This window comes from Rhipicephalus microplus, chromosome 10, assembly GCF_043290135.1.
Source record: "Rhipicephalus microplus isolate Deutch F79 chromosome 10, USDA_Rmic, whole genome shotgun sequence".
Taxonomy (NCBI): Eukaryota; Metazoa; Arthropoda; class Arachnida; order Ixodida; family Ixodidae; genus Rhipicephalus; species Rhipicephalus microplus.
The window spans coordinates 19013074-19032312 of record NC_134709.1 but is presented as its reverse complement, the minus strand read 5'-3'; the positions used below and the strand labels follow the sequence as shown (position 1 = coordinate 19032312).

Below are 19239 nucleotides of genomic sequence, written 5' to 3'. Positions count from 1 at the left end.
GACGCTGCACAACCGCACAGCGAGTGCGAGATTCTAATATAGGCGCGAAAATTGTTTTCGGCCTCAAAATGAGGTGCGCTGGCAGTAGCGCTATAGCCTATCATTAAGATAACGCGTTTCTCTCGCCTTTATTCCAAGGTTGCAAACTTGTTTTTGTTTTTTTGCAGACTCCCAGGTTTGGCATGATTACAGAGCGTGGAAACAGCTATAGCTCCGGCTAACGTATAAACGACGCTGAAGGCGACCGCGACGCGACCCAGTGGCACCACGCCGAAGTTACAGAAGAAGGCCTCGCCACAACGCAAAAGAGTACATAGCGGAATAACAACTAAAACAACGGGATTTACGGAAGCAGCCGCCCCGCGTGCGCCATTGCCGGGCATTGTGCGCTGCAGCATGTAAGTGGCGCTCCGCGACAGCTAAGTAATGACCGCGCCGAAACAATCCCCTTCTTCGTAAGCTTTTTTGTATAGCGCCTCGCGAGTATACTGCGAGGGTGTACCACACGAGTTGAATATTAAAAAAAGAAAAGATGACAACTCGCATTCGCGAAGCCCTATTTGAAACGAAAGCGCTTTTGTTTCGCGAGTTAATCCTTCCAGGCTCCCTCTTTTATTTTTAACCGTATTTACTTATTTCATACTGTCAGCTTATTATACGAGTCATAGGCAGGAGTCGGTTGTATACTAGAGGAAACGTTGAGCAATGCAATGGTGCATGAAACGAAAGAAACGACATCGAGTGAAATACATAAAATATGTAATAATACAATATATGAAGAGAGAGAAAGAGAGAAGCACAAAGAAAGGCGCGCTTTCTTACGAGTGTATACTGCTATGGACAGCCATCAAATGACGACTACGTGGAAAAAAAGATGACAATTTGAAGACTCTTTTGTGCGGCTCGAGTAAGCATATATACTCCCCTTGAAATACGCTTGGCTACGGCCTCTCGTCTGCGTCTCTTCACCTAACAATACTGCGGGGCCATCGTATACGAAAACATTCCCGAAAAGTAATAAAGTCACTGATCACTGACCATGCGTTGACACAGAGCATGTTCATCGAGTGCGAGTGCTTCGATTTCCAACGGTTTCCTGCACATGCACTAAACTTGGGAGAGCAAAACATGAGGATCGCATTTCATTGCGTTCGCTATACTTTGCGATGGAAACGGTAATGATGTGTTTCGCGTACGCACGTGTAGATAGATGCTTTTTCTGATAGTTGAACCACCTCGGTGGTAACAACGGTCGCGGTTCTCGGCTGCTGACGCGAAAGATACGGATTCGAACCCGCCCACGAAAGTAACGAGAGAGGCGAAACCATGCATGTAGAGGCCCGTGCACTTCAGACGCAGGTGAGCCTTAAATAGCTCCAAATGGTCCAAAGTTCAGGCGCCGTCTCTATACGACGTCCCTCGTATAATCATGTCGTTGTTCTAGCACATGAAGCCACAGAAATTGTTCACTGTTCTTTTATTACACACCGCGAGACCATCTACATGTGATCGCCACTGCAACTTTAGAAGCGTATGCCGGTTTGGGCTAGTTGGTATGACATGACGATTGTTATAGCGGGAGATCAGAACGACGACAAAGGGGCGTTGATATAACTGATATGTGGGGTTTAACGTCCCAAAACCACCATATGATTATGAGAGACGCCGTAGTGGAGGGCTCCGGAAATTTCGACCACCTGGGGTTCTTTAACATGTACCCAAATCTGAGTACACGGGCCTACAACATTTCCGCCTCCATCGAAAATGCAGCCGCCGCAGCCGGGATTTGAACCCGCGACCTGCGGGACAAAGGGACGTCGTCGTCTTCTTCTTGTCCCTCTGTCGTCGTTCTGAACTAGCGCTATAACAATCGTCATGGAATTGCTTTAGACGTGTGGACACGGGAGCGGCAGTTTTGCAACATTCATCGCGTGTGCGTTACCGTGAAAATGCGTTTTTGTACGAGCCTCTTAAGTGAGATGTGGTCAGCTGTGTAGGTAACCTCCACGTGCAGTGATTATAGAAGGTTTGTGGTTCACGTTGGACTTGCATGCCTCGGAGATTTATAGGTGGGTTGTAAAGCTCTGGCTGTTTTTCAGTGGAAAGCGGTACTTATCAACGATTCAAGATGAATTGAGCAATGATTGGGGCAAATGCTATGGGGTGCAAACGTAACTAGCTGTGCAGTATTTTGATACATACACCAACCGATGTATTGTTGCAGCCACTGTAATCTTTTTGGGACTGGTCTGCCTTGTACGCCACGATACCCGAAGCATGCGGATACCGGCGTGCCCATAGCAATTATAAAGCAGTATAAATATTGCCGGTTTGAGCGATGAGCTTCAGATAGGACCTCAGGAGTGGATGACTGCGGATAACCGATATGGAGTGTCCCGGAACAATTACTGAACCTTGTGAGCACTTCTAATGCCAGGATAAACCACCGGCGTCCCATCAGACTGAATAATAACGCTGTGTAACCATGCCCCATGCCCAGTCAGTTGTGCGTTCTTTCAATTGCCCTGTACTGATGAACGTGAATAATAAATAAGCCATTTGTTCGTCTGCGTCGAGAAGCTGGCTTGATCGATTGACATGCAGGGTTTAACGTCCCAAAACCACCACATGATTATGACAGATGCTGTAGTGGAGGGCTCCGGAAATTTAGACCACCCGGGGTTCTTTGACGTGCATCCAAATCTGAGCACACGGGCCTACAGCATTTTCAGTTCCATCGGAAATGCGGCCGCCGCAGCCGGGATTCAATCCGGTGAACCGCGGGTCAGCAGGCGAGTATACCTTAGCCACTATAATAGACCACCGCGCATGAGCAGAAGCTGGCTCGAAATAATCACTGTACGCGCGCGAGCATAGTAACGCCTGCGAGTATCTAATCACATAATAGGTGGACCTGACAAATTGCAGGTTTACAGTAAACATTAATAATTTCAATTTGCGGTACCTTAATTAAAGTTATGATGGCGAAACGTGTATACGTGCAATGTTAATATCTCATTCAGCGTTGCTAGTTATTTGGCATCAGTACTCGGCCAACATCAGTACCTGCCCGATGTTTAGCAACAAGAAGGAAATGATCTGCGATATTAAGTGACAGAAACGCACGAGTGATATTAGGGAGTCTTAGAATAACGTTTGCAGGCACTGCAGGCGTCGCCGGCATAGCGGGCGCCATATGAGGTTTAGAATATAGCGTTTGCCCTCTTGCAAACCGCAACGAACAATCTTAGTGACATCGTGTAATCGAAAGCAGCGTTTGCGGGACGCACACGCGGCCGCTATTTCGAATTTCCTGCGGGCGGGCCGCGAACGCGAAGGGCGATTAACGTTACAACGCATGCGCAGTGGCAGCGCGACCACACCGCAAGGGCTTGCGCTGCGCTATTGTAAAACTCCCTATTATTGTGCGCTTCGAGCGGTCATCGTCATTTCTCCAAAAAGTTATTCAGCTCAATCAGCAGACATTCCCAGTCGACGTGAAGACGTGACGTAAAGACAGTGCCATGGGTTAGCAGGCACGTCACTGTGAAGAATCGTTGTTGAACAAGGAGTTCCGATTGTCAAGTGATTTAGTCAAGAGGAAAATGCGTGGAAGGCGCCCGATGGTTGAAACCAAAATGCTGCACATGGAGCACGCGGGGCTTGCCGTGAACGCTAACTATAGCGTTCTGGCACGGGCGCGCCGCTAGCGGAACGTCGAAAACCAACGTTAGGACTGCGTGGCGAGCAGAGCGCGAGGAAAACGCGTGTGTGAAAATGCGCCGACCAAATATTTGATGGTCTGCGAACGGTTCGTTCAGGAACACATGATCTCGGATTGCCTGCAACGTGAAATTGACAAACCACTAGCAACTTCGTCCACGCGTGCCATCGTAAAAATTGAGTATATGGTACTCACGTCCTGGAAGTCGGCCATATCGGCAGCCCGTGGTCCATCGCCGAGACTCATAATGTGAACGGGAGGGCAACCCCAGGTCGTCTGAGTTCCGGCGAGCATCTCGCGGTTGCACTTGGTCACCACACCGTGCGGCAAAAAACACACACACAGCACAACAATAAGGGAAGACGTCTGCGGAACGACACTCCGCTCACGCGTTCTCTGGGCGACGGGATGCGCTCGTTCTACGGTCCCAGCTGCGTCGACCACACGTCGTCGAAACAGGATGAACACACCTTGAGGCAGGTCTTCTTCAACGGATCACAAGGGCCACCGCACAACCTCGCCGCACAATCCGGACGTCGCCGATGCCTCATGGGGAAGAGATCCGAAAGCACACGGTTCGGGCACGAAGGCACTATGCACTCTGTAAAGGTCAAGCGCAAATCCAAGTGATGCAGCGGCGAGCGGGAAGTCCTTGTCGATGAACAGTGGCGGGGCGAGCGAAGCGGCCAGGCCGCTCCGTCAGCTGATGCGGTGTTGCTCCCTCCTCCCGTCCTGGTCGCACCACGCGACGGCGAAGAGTCCCAGCGGCGGCGACGGCGTCTGATCCCGTCTCCCGGCGGCCACCGATCCGCTCGGGGTGCGTTCACGCTCGCACCTGTCTACCCTCGCGAACAGGTGCGCGCGCTGGCACGCGCGTTTCACCGTAAGCGTGGCGCTGCGTAGCGGCCGTCCGGCGAAGCTCCTCGCCTGGTCGTGCGTGGTCCCGTAACGGTCCGGGTGAGCGAGGGTGGAGAAGGGATGGTAGAAGGGTCACGTCGTCGTCGTGCTGCCCCACTGCGATGCAGCTGGTGCTTGTCCGGTACACCACTATGGAGCGGCGAGAGTCGTCGTGGGTCCCATCGCCGGCTGAAGGAAGGAAGGTACTCTCCTCATTCTCGCTCGGCGCGTCTTGGCACTCGGAGAGGGGGTTCTTACCTGCCCGGAGTGGCGGTAGCGGGCGGGACCACCTCTTTCTTTTTCACCCCACTAGGCGGGGGAAAAGGGCTATCGAGGTGTGTGTGCACGCGGCTGACGAAATCAATCGGCCCCCAATCGATTGGCTCCCTAACGACTTCGCGAGGCCAAGGGAAAGGGACGAGTGAGTGTCTTTGCTTTGTTCTTCGTCGCTCTTCGGGGTCCTCCCCCAAACCTTCTTGAACAGGTGAGGGTGTGACGTCTTTCCTCGCGTTCGTCGTTCCTCGACGCTGACGACGCCACCTTCTCTTCCTCTCCAGCAGAGGCTGACGTCGAGTGTACCGTTATGAGGAAGAGGAGGAAGCGGAGCGAGGCGAGAGGTGGACAGGCGATGAGGAGGCGCGTTTCATCGTCGTCCCAGCGACCCAGTTTGGGAGCGCGGCCGTATGGTCCCGCCGCACGTCGGCGGTGGGCAGTTCCGTGGTGGGCGAGGGTAGCTGTCGACGTCGGTCGCACGTGGAGGGGTTGTGCCGGCACGTGTGCGGTCAACCTTCTTCGCGAGGTCCTACGACGACGTTGCCACTGAGAGTCGAACGTCTCTTAGCGGCGGCCAAACGGTGGCGAGAGTGTAAACGCGTGTACGGCGCCGCAGTGCTTTATTATGCTTCTCGGCGTGCGTGTGTCCTCGACCGGGCGCCGGCACTGTTCCCACCTCCCAGCCGCTTTTTCTTGATTACACACACCTCCTACCGGTAGCGGCGGACCGCCTGCCGCCTCCTCTTGTGTCTTTCGGTTACCTCCCCTCTCCCCACACGGTCGTCGTTTAGTGACGCCGCCGTGCCTGATCGTCGTCGCTTTGTCTTTCGACTCATTGATTCCGCGAAGAGATAGCGTTCACGCTTGTTGCCACAGGTAACGCACGTCTGTGGCAACCTTGTCCACCAACTTGATGGTTACGGTCTGGTCATTAATCTGGAAAAGTGCCTCTTCGGCGTCGCTAGAATCTATTTCTTAGGCCACCTTGTCACCGCACAATGTATCCAGCTTCTCGCCAACAAAGTGAGGGCAACTTTCCAGCACTTTGCAGCCGCGCATCATTTCACATTCTTATGTCCCTAATTGTTAACTAGACCCTTCGGGCAGCACAAGTGACGTATGATTACCTTAATCAGCTACTCGCCACAATTGTCGAGTACTTGTGGTCCGTCACTGAGAGCACCCGCAACGAGCATCGCTGGTAGTTATGCAGAACGCGTTTCTGGCTATCTTGTGGAAACAAGATTCTAGAACAATGGGCACGTACATGTGTGCGAAGGCACAGAAGGCAATGAAAGCGCTGCTGAAATAACGTCGCCAGATCTGTACGGACCTCCTGCAGACTGGATGTGCTTCCCCAAATGTACTGATGATTCTGTCCATCCTTCTGTTTTCTCTCTCTCTCTCTTCGGGCCTTTATCCCTTCACTGCAGGGTAGCGAACCGGACGTGCGTCTGCTCTGTTGTATTTGTCGCATACTGGGAAGCAGCCCCCGCTTCGGGGGAGCGTTAATTGAAAGACTCCGCGGCAAAGAGGGGGAGGAGGGGCAACTCGGAGGGACTCGTTTTCGGGTGGTTCGCGTGACGGGCAATGCGAAAGGAGCGAAGGGCGTCCTTGACATCTGTTTTACCTACAAGCCCAGCCGTGAAGGGAAAGGGGGGGTGAGGGCCACAATGACCCTTCTCGAACACGCGGAAAGCGTTTTGTCCATCTGTCCTTGAAGACCGTCGCACGTGCGGGGTGCGGAGGAAACTCTTTGACAATACTTGTACTTCTCTGTTTGCTTTTCCTTTTTTTCTTCCCCTCTCTACGACAGCGGTACATAGCGAACGAATAAAGCAGTCTTCGTGATGCGTTCAAACTGAAAGGACGTGTTTTTTTCTCTGTCGTCGTCTCACTAGAAAAAGTCTGCCTCCCTGCTATTCCGCTACAACATTTTTTGGTGCCGAAACCCGGGAATAAGGGACCCAAAGATGGACATCGACAGGATGAAGCGCAAAAGGGCCGTGGTGCGAACGTCAACAACAAAGCTGCTCAATGACATCGCTACCATGGAGGACGACGCGTCACTCGGTGAGCTTGAAGAAAAGATCAACCTTCTCACCCTTAAGGAAGACTCACTCAAAGAGCTAGATCGGGAAATTGAGATTGGCGTAGAAGATGATGCATTAGAAGAGGAAATTGCATGCTCCGAGAACTACAAAGAAAAGATCAACGTAGCAAGGACTAAAGTACAGCTCATGCTACGTGAGCTTAGCTGCACTAACGCCGCATCAGTGAGCGCTTCGCTAGATCGCACCTCAAGTTCCTCAGATCAAAGAGAATCTAGCCGTAACATCCCGCAAGTAACCCCCACAGTAAAGCTGCCAAAACTAGAGATAGCAAAGTTCAACGGCGAGCTTCGACAGTGGCAAGGCTTTTGGAGTCAGTTCGACACGACAATAAACGCTAACCACCACCTGTCAAACGTGGACAAGTTCAAGTACCTGAACAGTTACTTAACAGGAAAAGCAGCGGCTGCCGTTGCGGGTCTTGATTTGTCCGACGGAAACTACGAAGTTGCTCTCTCGCTGTTAAAGGAAAGGTTCGGTCGTAAAGAAGCCATAATCGAGGATCACATGTCCAGACTGCTCAATATCAAGTCAGTGCGTGACTCGCGGAACCTCAGCCAACTTCGGAGCCTCGTTGACGAAGTAGAGAGAGGTGTACGGAGCCTCACTTCTCTTGGCGTCGGTGTCAGCACGTACGGAGCTCTGCTCCTGACAGTAGTAAAGAAGGCGGTGCCTGCGGACCTTCATCTCGAATACTGTCGACGAAAGGGCGCTACTACAGGAGGCAGTGAACTGGAGGCATTTGCGCATTTTTTGAGAGTCGAGGTAGAGGCACGGGAGATTATACAGCGGGCCGAAACACCAAGGGGCATGTGTGTAGAATCGTCTGTCGAAAACCGTAACAGCACCTTTAAAGCGGCGAGAATGTCTTCAGCCGCTGCACTGCATACCATGACCAAGGAGAGAAAAGGGTGTCTGTTTTGTTCGTCAGGGTGCCACGAAAGCGGTGACTGCGATGCAGAGATGTCGGCAGCTGATAAAAGAGAAATGCTGAAGCGTGAGAATAGATGTTTCCGCTGCACAGTAAAGGGGCACACGTCAAGAGAGTGCCGTAAGGCCAAATGGCTCAGGTGTGCCAACTGTAGCGGAAAACACCTCACGGCTATGTGTGATCCTGATTTCAGAGAATACCGTGGCAGTGGTGAACAGAATGCATCCTCTCCACCAGCGACAGGACAAGCCACAGTGCTAAAGTCTTCTCTAGGCTCAGAGGAGAAATTTATGTGCATGGAGGGGCATCAGTTTCTTCTGCAAACAGCACGAGCTTGGACAGTGGGACCGCACAAAAGTACGCTTGTCAGGCTTCTCCTAGATGGTGGCAGTCAAAGGACGTTCATCCATCGCAAGTTGTCTGAAAGACTGCAGTTGAACGTGCTTGGGGAAGAGGAACTTAAAATCTATGCCTTCGGCGACAAGTCCGCTATAACCCGCACTAAAGCGCGTCTGGTCGAGCTGTGGCTGCAAAGCCAGTACGACGGGAAAAGGGCGCGAGTGGAGGCCCTCGAAGTTCCCTGCATCTGCGCAGATATAATGGCTGCGCCTTTAAAGTCAGTTCTTCTGGAACTTTCGAAATTTGGCTTGCCAGTCGCGGACGTCGCGCAGGGTGACGGAAGTGAAAACATTGATCTTCTGATCGGCGCTGATCATTATTGGGAAATTGTCACGGGATCCACTAAGCGCCTAACCTCCAAGCTGATGGCAGTAGAAACTGCATTTGGGTGGACAGTCCAGGGCCAGGTAGGCGCAAAAAGGTCACCAGGAGTCTGTCCCTCTGTTGCTGGCGTAATGCGAGTAGCAGTGAGCGAACAAACTAACAAAGAAATATCAGCGCAGTTGAGGTCATTCTGGGAGCTCGAACACATTGGTATCAAGGAACACGAACCAGCTCGCCACCAAGACGCAATCCAACAGCACTACAAAGAAACCGTCAAATTTGAGCATGGGCGGTACACAGTGTCTTTCCCCTGGAAGCCTATGGTTGATGAGCTCGACGACAACTACGAGTGCGCCGCGAAGCGTCTTAGAGCCAACACGACGCGCCTTTTGAAGGGAGATTCCTTGATCGTGGAATATGACGCCTGCATCCGAGAATACATCGAAAAGGGCTATGCAGAGCCAGCCAACAAGCATTGCAGCGCTTCGGAAGGTCCGGTGTATTACATGCCACATCAAGCAGTTGTTCGACAAGAAAGCCTGACAACAAAAGTGAGGGTGGTGTTCGACGCATCATCAAGTGCCAAAGATCGCCTCTCACTGAATGATGTTTTGGAAAGTGGTCCAAAACTTAATCCAGAGCTCATTGATTTGTTGATCAACTTCCGCACTTACAACATCGGCATCGTCGCGGATATTGAAAAAAAAAAAAAAAACATTTTTTGCATTCCTTCAAATATCTCTGTCAGAGGGTGACCGGAACGCTGTGCGGTTTCTCTGGTATGCTGCCACTCCGAAGAAAGGTGAAGAACTTCCAGCGGTGGCGGCCTACCGGATGACGCGCGTTCCGTTCGGTGTTACATCCAGCCCATTCCTATTAGCCGCAACATTACGACACCATCTTGAAGGACTCCCAGAGCAGTATGCTGAGACTGCGAACATCCTGCGCAGCCATCTCTATGTTGACGACCTTGTGACAGGGGTCGACACCCTCGAACAGGGTAAAGTGCTATGCCAGGAATCAAGCGATATATTATCTCAAGCAGGAATGCGGCTCCACATGTGGATGTCTAACGACCACGATTTAGTCAACTTCATAGAGGATGGGAACGTGGCGAAGAGGAATGCAAATGCCGAACTTCCTGCAGCCACCAAGGTATTGGGAGTAGGTTGGAATGCTCATACAGATAACTTCGAGTACAATCTGACCTCACTTCTTGAATTCCTCACCACCAGAGCCGACAGCAAGAGATTCGTATTGCAAGTCTCAGCCAGAATTTTCGACCCCTTTGGGTTTATCGCTCCTACAACACTGTACGTAAAGACAATGTTCCAAAGGTTGTGGGAGTTGGGAGCGGGTTGGGACGACCCCTTGCCAGAATTGATGCAAGCGGAGTGGAAGTGCTGGTGTGAAGAGCTTCAATGCATCAAGGCGGTGTCCATTCCGAGGATCATCGCAAGGGATTTCCGAGATGAAAAGACAGAGAAGGTGTTGCACATTTTCTGCGATGCCAGCCCAAAGGCCTACGGTGCTGTCGGATACGTTGCATGCAAGTCTGCTCAAGGAATAATCAATATAAGCCTAATTATGGCCAAATCAAGAGTTGCCCCTTTGAAGCGCCTCTCGTTACCCCGACTAGAGCTGATGGGGGCCCTCATTGGTGCTCGACTGTGCCACTACGTTGCCAAGGCCTTGAACCTCCAGAATGCTGCTGCCATCCTTTGGACCGATTCCACAGTGGCTATGCACTGGATTAAAGGAAACGCTGCCAGATGGAAGCCCTTCGTGGCAAACCGAGTATCAGAGGTTCAGGCGCTGACTGATCCCGAGGATTGGAGGCACTGCCCAGGACTAGACAACCCCGCTGACCTAATCACTCGCGGTATCCTCCCATCAGCCTTGTTAGAAAGCGAATTGTGGTGGAGAGGACCACACTGGCTTCACAAGGATAAGACGCATTGGCCAACGACCGGTGAGCAGAGCCCAGGGGCAGTAGAATGTCACCTGGAAGAGCGAAAAGTGACGGTGATGCCCGTAATATCATCGCCGTTCGAGGCAGTGCTGAAAGTAGAGGAGTTCAGCTCATGCAGCAGAGTCGTGCGCTTAACTGCGTGGGTCCGCCGCTTTGTCAACAATTGCCGCCGCGGGAAAGGAAGGAAAGGTGGTCCGCTACGAGCTGAAGAGGTGATCGATGCTGAGAGGTACTGGTTGACAACAACTCAAGGAGAAGCATTCAGTGACGACATTTCCAACTTGAAAGCCCAAAGACCACTGCACAAAGGCTCTCCTGTTCTGCCACTCAGTCCGTACCTTGACGGGGAAGGTCTCATGCGAGTTGGTGGACGCTTGCAATTCACCGACAACCACGAAGAGACTAAACATCCCATCATTCTACCTAGCACTCATCCCTTCACGCTACTGCTCATAAGGAAAGAGCACGTGAGAATGCTACACTCAGGGGTGCGCGACACCTTGGCGTCATTGCGAGAGTCGTATTGGATCATCCGAGGGCGCCAGGCCGTAAAAAAGGTTATCAAGCAGTGCCTCATCTGTCGCAAACAAAGTTGCCCTCAAGCCACGGAACCAGTGGCACCACTTCCAGCTGACAGAGTAACAGAAGGAAATCCGTTCGACACTGTCGGCATCGATTTCGCAGGACCTTTGATTTGTCAAGAGTCGCGCGGTGCCCGAAAATGTTACATCGCAATTTTAACCTGCGCTGTGACACGTGCCGTCCATCTTGAGCTCGTTAGCGACATGTCGACTACAGCCTTTCTCCTGGCTTTCAAGCGCTTCGTGGCTCGCAGGGGAATCTGCTCGACTATTTATTCGGACAACGCGCTAACCTTCAAGAGAGCAGCAAAAGATCTGAATGCAATGTTCACGCTACTAAAATCAGAGGAAATGCAGTCATACTTCGCCGGAAACCAGATCAGGTGGAAGTTTATTGTTGAAAGGGCAGCTTGGTGGGGCGGATTCTGGGAACGGTTGGTGCGATCGGTGAAGGTAGCGTTGCGCAAGGTGTTAGGTCGGAGCAGTTTAAGCTTTGAAGAACTCACAACTGTCTTGTACGAAGTCGAGGCCGTAATAAACTCACGCCCATTGACTTTCACCTACGATGATGCTCAAGAGCCAGAACCACTGTCGCCGGCGCACTTCCTCGTCGGAAGAAAGCTGACAACCCTTCCTCCACACCACCTGCCAGCCGAAATTCCGGGCGGTGACGCGCATATCTCACGACGCTGGAAGTACCGGTCTGCCATGGCTGAAGGATTCTGGAGACGGTGGCGGAGAGAGTACTTATTGGAGCTTCGATCGGCGCATCTGTCCCGGCCAACGACATCGAGTGACCTAAAGATAGACGATTTAGTTCTTTTAAAGGAAGATCATCTCAAACGACACATGTGGAAGATCGCCAGAATCAAGGAAACGTTCAAGGGCAGGGACGGCAGGGTGCGGGCCTGCAGTTTGAAACTAAGCGGGGGAACGGTGGTGAAACGACCAATACAGCTGCTTTATCCGCTAGAAGTCGACCGACAATGAGCTCAAGAGTTCGCTCATCCGGGGGAGGTTGTTGTATTTGTCGCATACTGGGAAGCAGCCCCCGCTTCGGGGGAGCGTTAATTGAAAGACTCCGCGGCGAAGAGGGGGAGGAGGGGCAACTCGGAGGGACTCGTTTTCGGGTGGTTCGCGTGACGGGCAATGCGAAAGGAGCGAAGGGCGTCCTTGACATCTGTTTTACCTACAAGCCCAGCCGTGAAGGGAAAGGGGGGGTGAGGGCCACAATGACCCTTCTCGAACACGCGGAAAGCGTTTTGTCCATCTGTCCTTGAAGACCGTCGCACGTGCGGGGTGCGGAGGAAACTCTTTGACAATACTTGTACTTCTCTGTTTGCTTTTCCTTTTTTTCTTCCCCTCTCTACGACAGCGGTACATAGCGAACGAATAAAGCAGTCTTCGTGATGCGTTCAAACTGAAAGGACGTGTTTTTTTCTCTGTCGTCGTCTCACTAGAAAAAGTCTGCCTCCCTGCTATTCCGCTACAACATGCTCTAAAGCAATGCACTTCCTGGCTTCTCTCTTTCTATGCGGTGCTTGAGCGCTCACACAAAGATTGGGGGATCGAAACACGGCCGCGGCGGCCGCATTTCACATAATCATGTCGGTGCCTCTCCAATAACCACGTCGCGGTTTTTGGACGTCAGACTTCAACAGTTTGTAGTATTATCTTCTTCAGCGTAAAAGGCTGGTAGACACAGTATGCAAGTCCCCCGATAATCTATACGAGCAGATGTGGTGTCGCTCGTTAATGTTGCCATCTTAAGTGGTACGTCCTCTGAAGTTCAAGTCTCTTCTGAAGAGGTCTTCGGAAGCACGAATACTGAAGACCGCGGAACGGACTAGCGATGGTCATGGAGGTCATGATCAGTCGGTTAAATGCCGCTTTGAATTCTGTTATTCATAATTCACACGAACCACTTTATTCTTGAAGCGTAGTCATTAGGCCCATTGATTTCCGTTTGCGACTATCGTCCCACGGAATTGGTGGGAAAACAGCAGTCGCTAGCAGACCTTATGATAAGCGCGGACATCTGGGCTGGTTGCTGGTTTTTTAGGGGCGAAGCTCCCTAGGCCGTGGGTCGTTTCCTCCTCTGTATGAGTATGTAGCCACCCCTAGTTCATGGCTTGCTCAATAGATGGCGCTGTGTGTATATGTTCTTTGAAAAAATATAGCTAGATGGCGTTAGTGGTTTTCACAACATATCAACGGAGTGAATGATGGTGAGAGGGGCGAAGCGACGTGCACTTCGAGCGAGCACACTTAGCCGCGAGAGTCATTTGTGCGCTGCCACACGAGCAAGTTTAGTGCCACTCGCTAGTACACTTGCCGGCAAGTGCGTTCCTCAACCTCAGTTCGCTGCGACGAAGTTTGTACCTTCGGTACCAGTGGCTTGCCCAGAAATACGATGTTGCCTAAAGCGGCACACCTATTATTTTAGGGGCGAAGCTCCTTAAGGCGTGGGTTGTGCGTCCCCTGTATGTAGCCACCTCTCGTTTAGTTCTTGCAGTGTCCACTAGATGGCGGCACCGTCTCCTGCATGTAGCCACCTCTCGTTTAGTTCTTTCAGTGCTCACTAGATGGCGGGACTTGTAGCTGATGATGAAAAGATGCAAAATGTTATAAACTAGACGGCGGTACTTGTAGTTGATGATGAAAGATGCGAGATGTTATAAAATAGGAAAGATGTCACATATGGCACGTGTCATTGGTGGAAGGCAATCGTTCGATTTAGTGCGGCGACGTACGCTAGGGGGAGCATTGTAATAAAATCGAGTAGGCAAAATGTACGGAAGATTCATGGTTTACCAGGTTTTCCTCCAGAGCTTCGCCCACTCATCATCATTCACTTCGTGGATATGGCGGCACTTTTTTTTATTAAACTATTGTTTTCGTTATAAGTCATTCCGCTGTTTTAAAAGAAGTCATAAATCAAACTAAAGTTCTACCTACTGTCACCCTCGGGCAGTTCGTTGCCACGTCCGCTATGCGGCTGCACATGCTGTGCAATGGATGCGTCTGACGCGTTGTTTACTTCCAGGCACATTGCCACATGTGTAGGCGAGTCGTTCTCTTGTCTTTTAAGATGGCGCGTGCCAGTGGTGCTATATACTTCCACGAAGACAACGTGGTCCTAGGATGAGACACGGGTGCAAAAGTAACAAGTATATATTGCGCTACAAACCCAACAGTTTCCACTGCCATCATTTCCAAAGTACACCTCACTTTGTCGTGTAACGAACCGCCAAAATGACACTTCGTGAGCGTAAGTACACTTGCTCAAAGTGCACTTAAGTTGCCACGTGTGAGAGGGGTGGAGTCACTCTATCACGTTCTGTCTACTTCTCGGTTACTAACCGTGCAAATAAATCTGTGCGTCGTCCTTGATTGCGCCTCTTCTGACTTGCTGGACGACGGGTCCTACGACGGGGGGGGGGGGGGGGGGGCTCTACCAGAATGAGAATCCGCAGGACCCGGAGTCGCAACACTACTCGTCCAGCCAGTATCGTGCTGCGTAGATATACCTTTCGAGATTGGTCACCACACCCGTCGGCCGAATATAAGTCATGAAGGCAACATTTTATGTACCGATTCCTTATCTATAAGTTTGGAAGCGTGGACCTGATGCCAGATATCAGCCTGGATTAAGTTTTATTGCGCGCAGCACAAGTGTACAGTGTCACCCTCCCCTCCTTGTAAACATGAGAAACATATATTTCTGCGTCTCACGCGTTTCTCCATAGATTGCGCTACTTTATGGAGTGATCGTTCAGAATAATTAGGGTTACTTCCAGTGAAAAGCTGCTTGCATCCGCTTTTGTATATATACAGTATATATATGCATTACCTTACCCAACTACTATCGTCTAAATAAATATTTGCAACAGGGTAACAATATGTAGTTTTCCTTTGTTTTACTTATTTGGAACTCTTGCTGATACACCCCATAAGCTAAAGCGTATGTAAAAAATATTCAAATGTATGCAACCTTTCGACACTGTAGCATTAGCTTAATTCTTCTCGTAATCGATTCCAAGAACCAATTATCATGCCGCTGCATGGGCCACTGTCACCTGTAGCTTGAAGGAGCCTTAAGTCCGGCTACGCTTAACGTGTGCAGTGGTATAAAGGTTCACAGAGCTGTTTCGTAACCCGTAAAGAATAGGTAACGACGTTTCGATGAGCACTTATCACATCTTTGCGTCGTGAACGCTCAACCATGCATTCCTGTCGTCTTCCGTATATGACGACAGAAGATCTGGAATCGTATGCTTGCTGGTAAAATCAGGTGGGCACTTTTTTTCGCTATCTTTGAGATTGGAGTTTCACGTGCCGAAGCCAGGATTTAGTCGTAAGGCCCTCCATGTGTGCGCATTAGGATAGTGCGAATTGATTTCGACGAACTGGGTTTACTTAATGCACACCTGAATCTAAATAAACCCGCCACGAGCCAGGGGTATATGCAGAATTGTTTTCGGTGGAAGGGGGGGGGGGGGGAAGGGTAACTCCTTGATCTGAAGTTGGGGCCGTGATGGCAAATGGTCTGTCGGTAGATACAGCGCGAGAACAGACCGACGACAAAGGGACAAGAAGGAGACGAGCGCTTGTCCCTTTGTCGTCGTTTTGTTCTCACGCTACATCTACCGTCATGTCATACCAACTAGCCCGAACCGCCACACTTCTAAGGCAAATGGATCATCTTGTGTTATGTACGCCATGGCGGAAAAAGAATTCGGGGAGAGGGGGAAGGGACACGGGCTTGGTGATACGCGCATGCCCCTGTCGATATGCGAATGTCTCTGCCGCGACTCGCACGCGTGACTACAAGCTAAGCATACCACACCCGATTCGCGACGACGGTACTTTAAGACTTTGGCCGATTATCATGACCACGTGCAAGTTTCTGTCCCCGAAGGCCTTCTGCGTGGTTTTTTAGTCAAGCATCAACTCTTGCGTATAGTTCAACCTGCTAGAGAGATACATAGTTTCTTCGTGATGCTACACATTCGTGAGATTTCATTTCATTTTTATTCAAGCAAAATCATTTCACTTTGCCTTGGGGGGCACGACTAAAGAATAAATGAACGCCCGACTTTGCCGTGCCACCCTGGCGGCAATAGCATAGACAGACCAACAAGCATTTCTTGTACAGAATACACTGGCACATAATAATCCAGAGTGATTACAGGATTAAAGAAAAGTATAAGTTCAAAAATATACAAACACAGTCTTAAAGTGATATTGATATAGATAGCGCACAATGTAAAAAAAAAAGAAGTAGCGCAGTGAGGGAATGGCAATGTCCTTTTCGGGGCTGGTCCCTTGGCGGCATTGGCGTGCGCCGCAGCCATGATGATGATGATGACGCTAATTACAATGATAATTACGGACTACAACTGGCTTGTGCCGTGAATGGTGTCTCGATACGTTGCACGATGCATTTCGTATCACTGAAAACAACCAACAACCACCTGGAGATCGTGCACCGACCTCGCCATCGCCAACTTCAGGTTGTAGATCAGAATCCACAAAGCAGCAATAACGAAGGCTAAACGAAATGCACAACTAAACAGATTTGATTGATATGTGGCGTTTAACGTCCCAAAATCGCCATATGATTATGAGAGACGCCGTAGTGGAGGGCTCCGGAAATTTCGACCACCTGGAGTTCTTTAACGTGCACCCAAGTCTGAGCACACGGGCCTACAACATTTCTGCCTCCATCGGAAATGCAGCCGCCGCAACCGGGATTCAAACCCACGACCTGCGGGTCAGCAGCCGAATTCCTTAGCCACTAGTATACCACGGCGGGGCCACAACTAAACAGAACATATCATTTATGACCAATAAACATGGTATATAACTGTACACCGCTTTGTATAGCTCATTGACATGCGTGAGTAGCCAATGTCGCGGGTGATTTACGGTAACACCGAACGATCAGACTGTTTCGCCCACACTCATCATCATTCACTTTGTGGATATCCGTGTTCTTTTTTTTCTTTTTAATTTTACAGCGAAAGCTGTTATGAGGTCACAACAACGGCGCCATAGCTGTTCGCCACTGCCATACTTTATCTGCGTGTATACATATATACACGCATGTAAAACTGAAAACTCAAAAACTTCGAAGGAGAGGGTTCGCCCCTCCCCCTCCTTGTGGCTACGCCAATGGCTGCAACACAAGCGCCGCTTCATCTTCACAACGCAACTGAGATGAGTGACTGTCCGTGACAAGGCTCTGTGAATCTTACCGATACGTCAGCGACTCCAGTGCCGCATGAACTCTTTGATTTTCATTGCTGTCTGTGTCGGTGCTGCAGCTAGCATCCCTTGTAGATAGCTTCTCACTTTTTCTTTCCCTTGCATTCTTGATTGTATTCTATAGTTGTATTTGAAAGATAAGTATGGTGTTGTGAGCGCTTGGCGCTACTCAAACAAGGCAAAAAGAAAGAAAGGTATGGGTATAGTAGCATAGCCTTCGGCAGTATTTTCCCTTGAAAGGAGAGGCGGAGGGGGGGGGGGGAATATGCCTGCTTTCCACCCCTCATGCTGATAGTCGCTGAGAGAAGAGATGACAAGACAATACCATACAGGCATTCGTCTTCTCCCCTATTCTATCCCTGCCTTCGTATATATATTTTTAATACTCTGAGTTTCGCTGAACTCTCAGAACGTCATACTAACTCGCCCGAGAAGCTACTCTTCGGAAAGATGAACATTTCGTCTTAAAAGCACAAAGCTAATCCACGCGACAGTGTACCAGGAAGACAAAAAAAAAATACAGCGATAATTCCACACGACTTTCTAGTTCAGGCCTTTAATGGAACGGATTATCCCCTCCTCCAGTTTAATTTTACATCTCTCTTCGTTCACTGCCCTTTTCTGACGTACTAATAAGGCTTAACTTCGTTCTTCGGTGTTGCAAAAGACCACTCCCCCCCTTCACCCCCCTCCCCCCAACTTTTCGGTACGCGCACGCCCTCTCGCGACGATAGACCAGTGCTCGCCTCAAGCACCCCCCCCCCCCCATCAAAAGCAGCTGCACCAGGCCTATTAGGGGCTATATGCAGGAATTCGCGCAATTTGAAACCCTTATCACTCACTATACTGTTTCTAGAGGAGAGTAAGCGGTCTTTTTTTATTGCTTGTCAAATACCAAGGATACAGTTATCATGCATCACGATTACATACAGGGCCATATGCTTTGCTCGAGTTTGCCTGCAGATGCGCTGGGCAGGTCCGAGCGTGAGCGCTGTGATTGAGCAGAATAGAGTGGCAAGCTTTCCCGGGGTGTCTTTCGTGTGCTACGTCCTGGGCTGCCGCGCCTTAATCAGCGTTCAGAGTAATGATGTACACTATGGAAAACGAAGCGAGATGTGTCCACCCACGGCACACCCTGCTTCACGCCTCTTCAGGCTCGGAGCGTTGATCATCATCAATTCTAACTCGCGATAAGCCGAGTCTCAAATTTTGTTCACTGCTTAGCTGCCGAGGGGTGTTGTTGACTCTTGACACGGTGAATGTGCACGGCTTTGGCGTTTGCCGTTCGATCCTTCTGTAAGACGACGTCCTTCGCCGTATTCTTGCGGAGGTCCGCGAACTTTGGCACTGATGTGGCATGATCGATGGCGTGATCCGCCGATTGCGGCTCCGATACATAATTAGAAGAGGCCGGTAGCACTGGTATACTGCTCGGTCGAGTACCGTCACGTCGAGGCCTCGTAGAAGCCTGTCTGTCCTGATTATTTTAACGGTCATTTCGCGCGGGCAATCACTGACAGCATCCGTGGCGTAAGCTCCAGTGCCCTGTGCATAGTTTGTGTCATGTACCGATATTGATAACAACTATTGTCATGCTTTTGGCATGAATAGAGCGGTTGATGCATTGATTATTATTTTCCCCCGCTTTACGTTTTGGAAAAATTGGTAAATATCTTAGTCCACTCAGCTTCGACTGAAACCCACAGAGAACAAAAAAAAAATCACGGCATATCCAAGAAGTGAATGATGATGAGTGG

General features: G+C 50.4%; 3 protein-coding genes across 3 annotated transcripts in view; 2 read left to right on the top strand and 1 right to left on the bottom strand.

Annotated features, from left to right (window-relative positions):
* LOC119181823 (uncharacterized) overlaps nt 1-4728 on the bottom strand; it is a 203850-nt gene extending 199122 nt beyond the window's left edge. The window contains exon 1 of the mRNA XM_075875191.1: nt 3920-4728. Within this exon, the coding sequence (XP_075731306.1) occupies nt 3920-4018 (99 nt within the window). The 5' untranslated portion in view covers nt 4019-4728. The remainder of the gene's footprint in view (nt 1-3919) is intronic.
* A 2139-nt stretch (nt 4729-6867) lies between these two features.
* LOC119176718 (uncharacterized) lies at nt 6868-9414 on the top strand. The gene has a single exon (XM_037428076.2). The coding sequence runs from the start codon at nt 6868-6870 to the stop codon at nt 9412-9414; it is 2547 nt and encodes an 848-aa protein (XP_037283973.2).
* Nucleotides 9415-9493: 79 nt separating this feature from the next.
* Nucleotides 9494-12202, top strand: LOC119165492 (uncharacterized). Its single transcript, XM_037417662.2, has one exon. It carries the CDS (start codon nt 9494-9496, stop codon nt 12200-12202), a length of 2709 nt encoding a protein of 902 aa, XP_037273559.2.
* The last annotated feature ends 7037 nt before the right edge of the window (nt 12203-19239 follow it).

Excerpts from the sequence above, each read along its gene's own strand:
- LOC119176718 (XM_037428076.2), top strand. The coding sequence starts at position 6,868 with ATGGACATCGACAGGATGAAGCGCAAAAGGGCCGTGGTGCGAACGTCA.
- LOC119165492 (XM_037417662.2), top strand. The coding sequence starts at position 9,494 with ATGACGCGCGTTCCGTTCGGTGTTACATCCAGCCCATTCCTATTAGCC.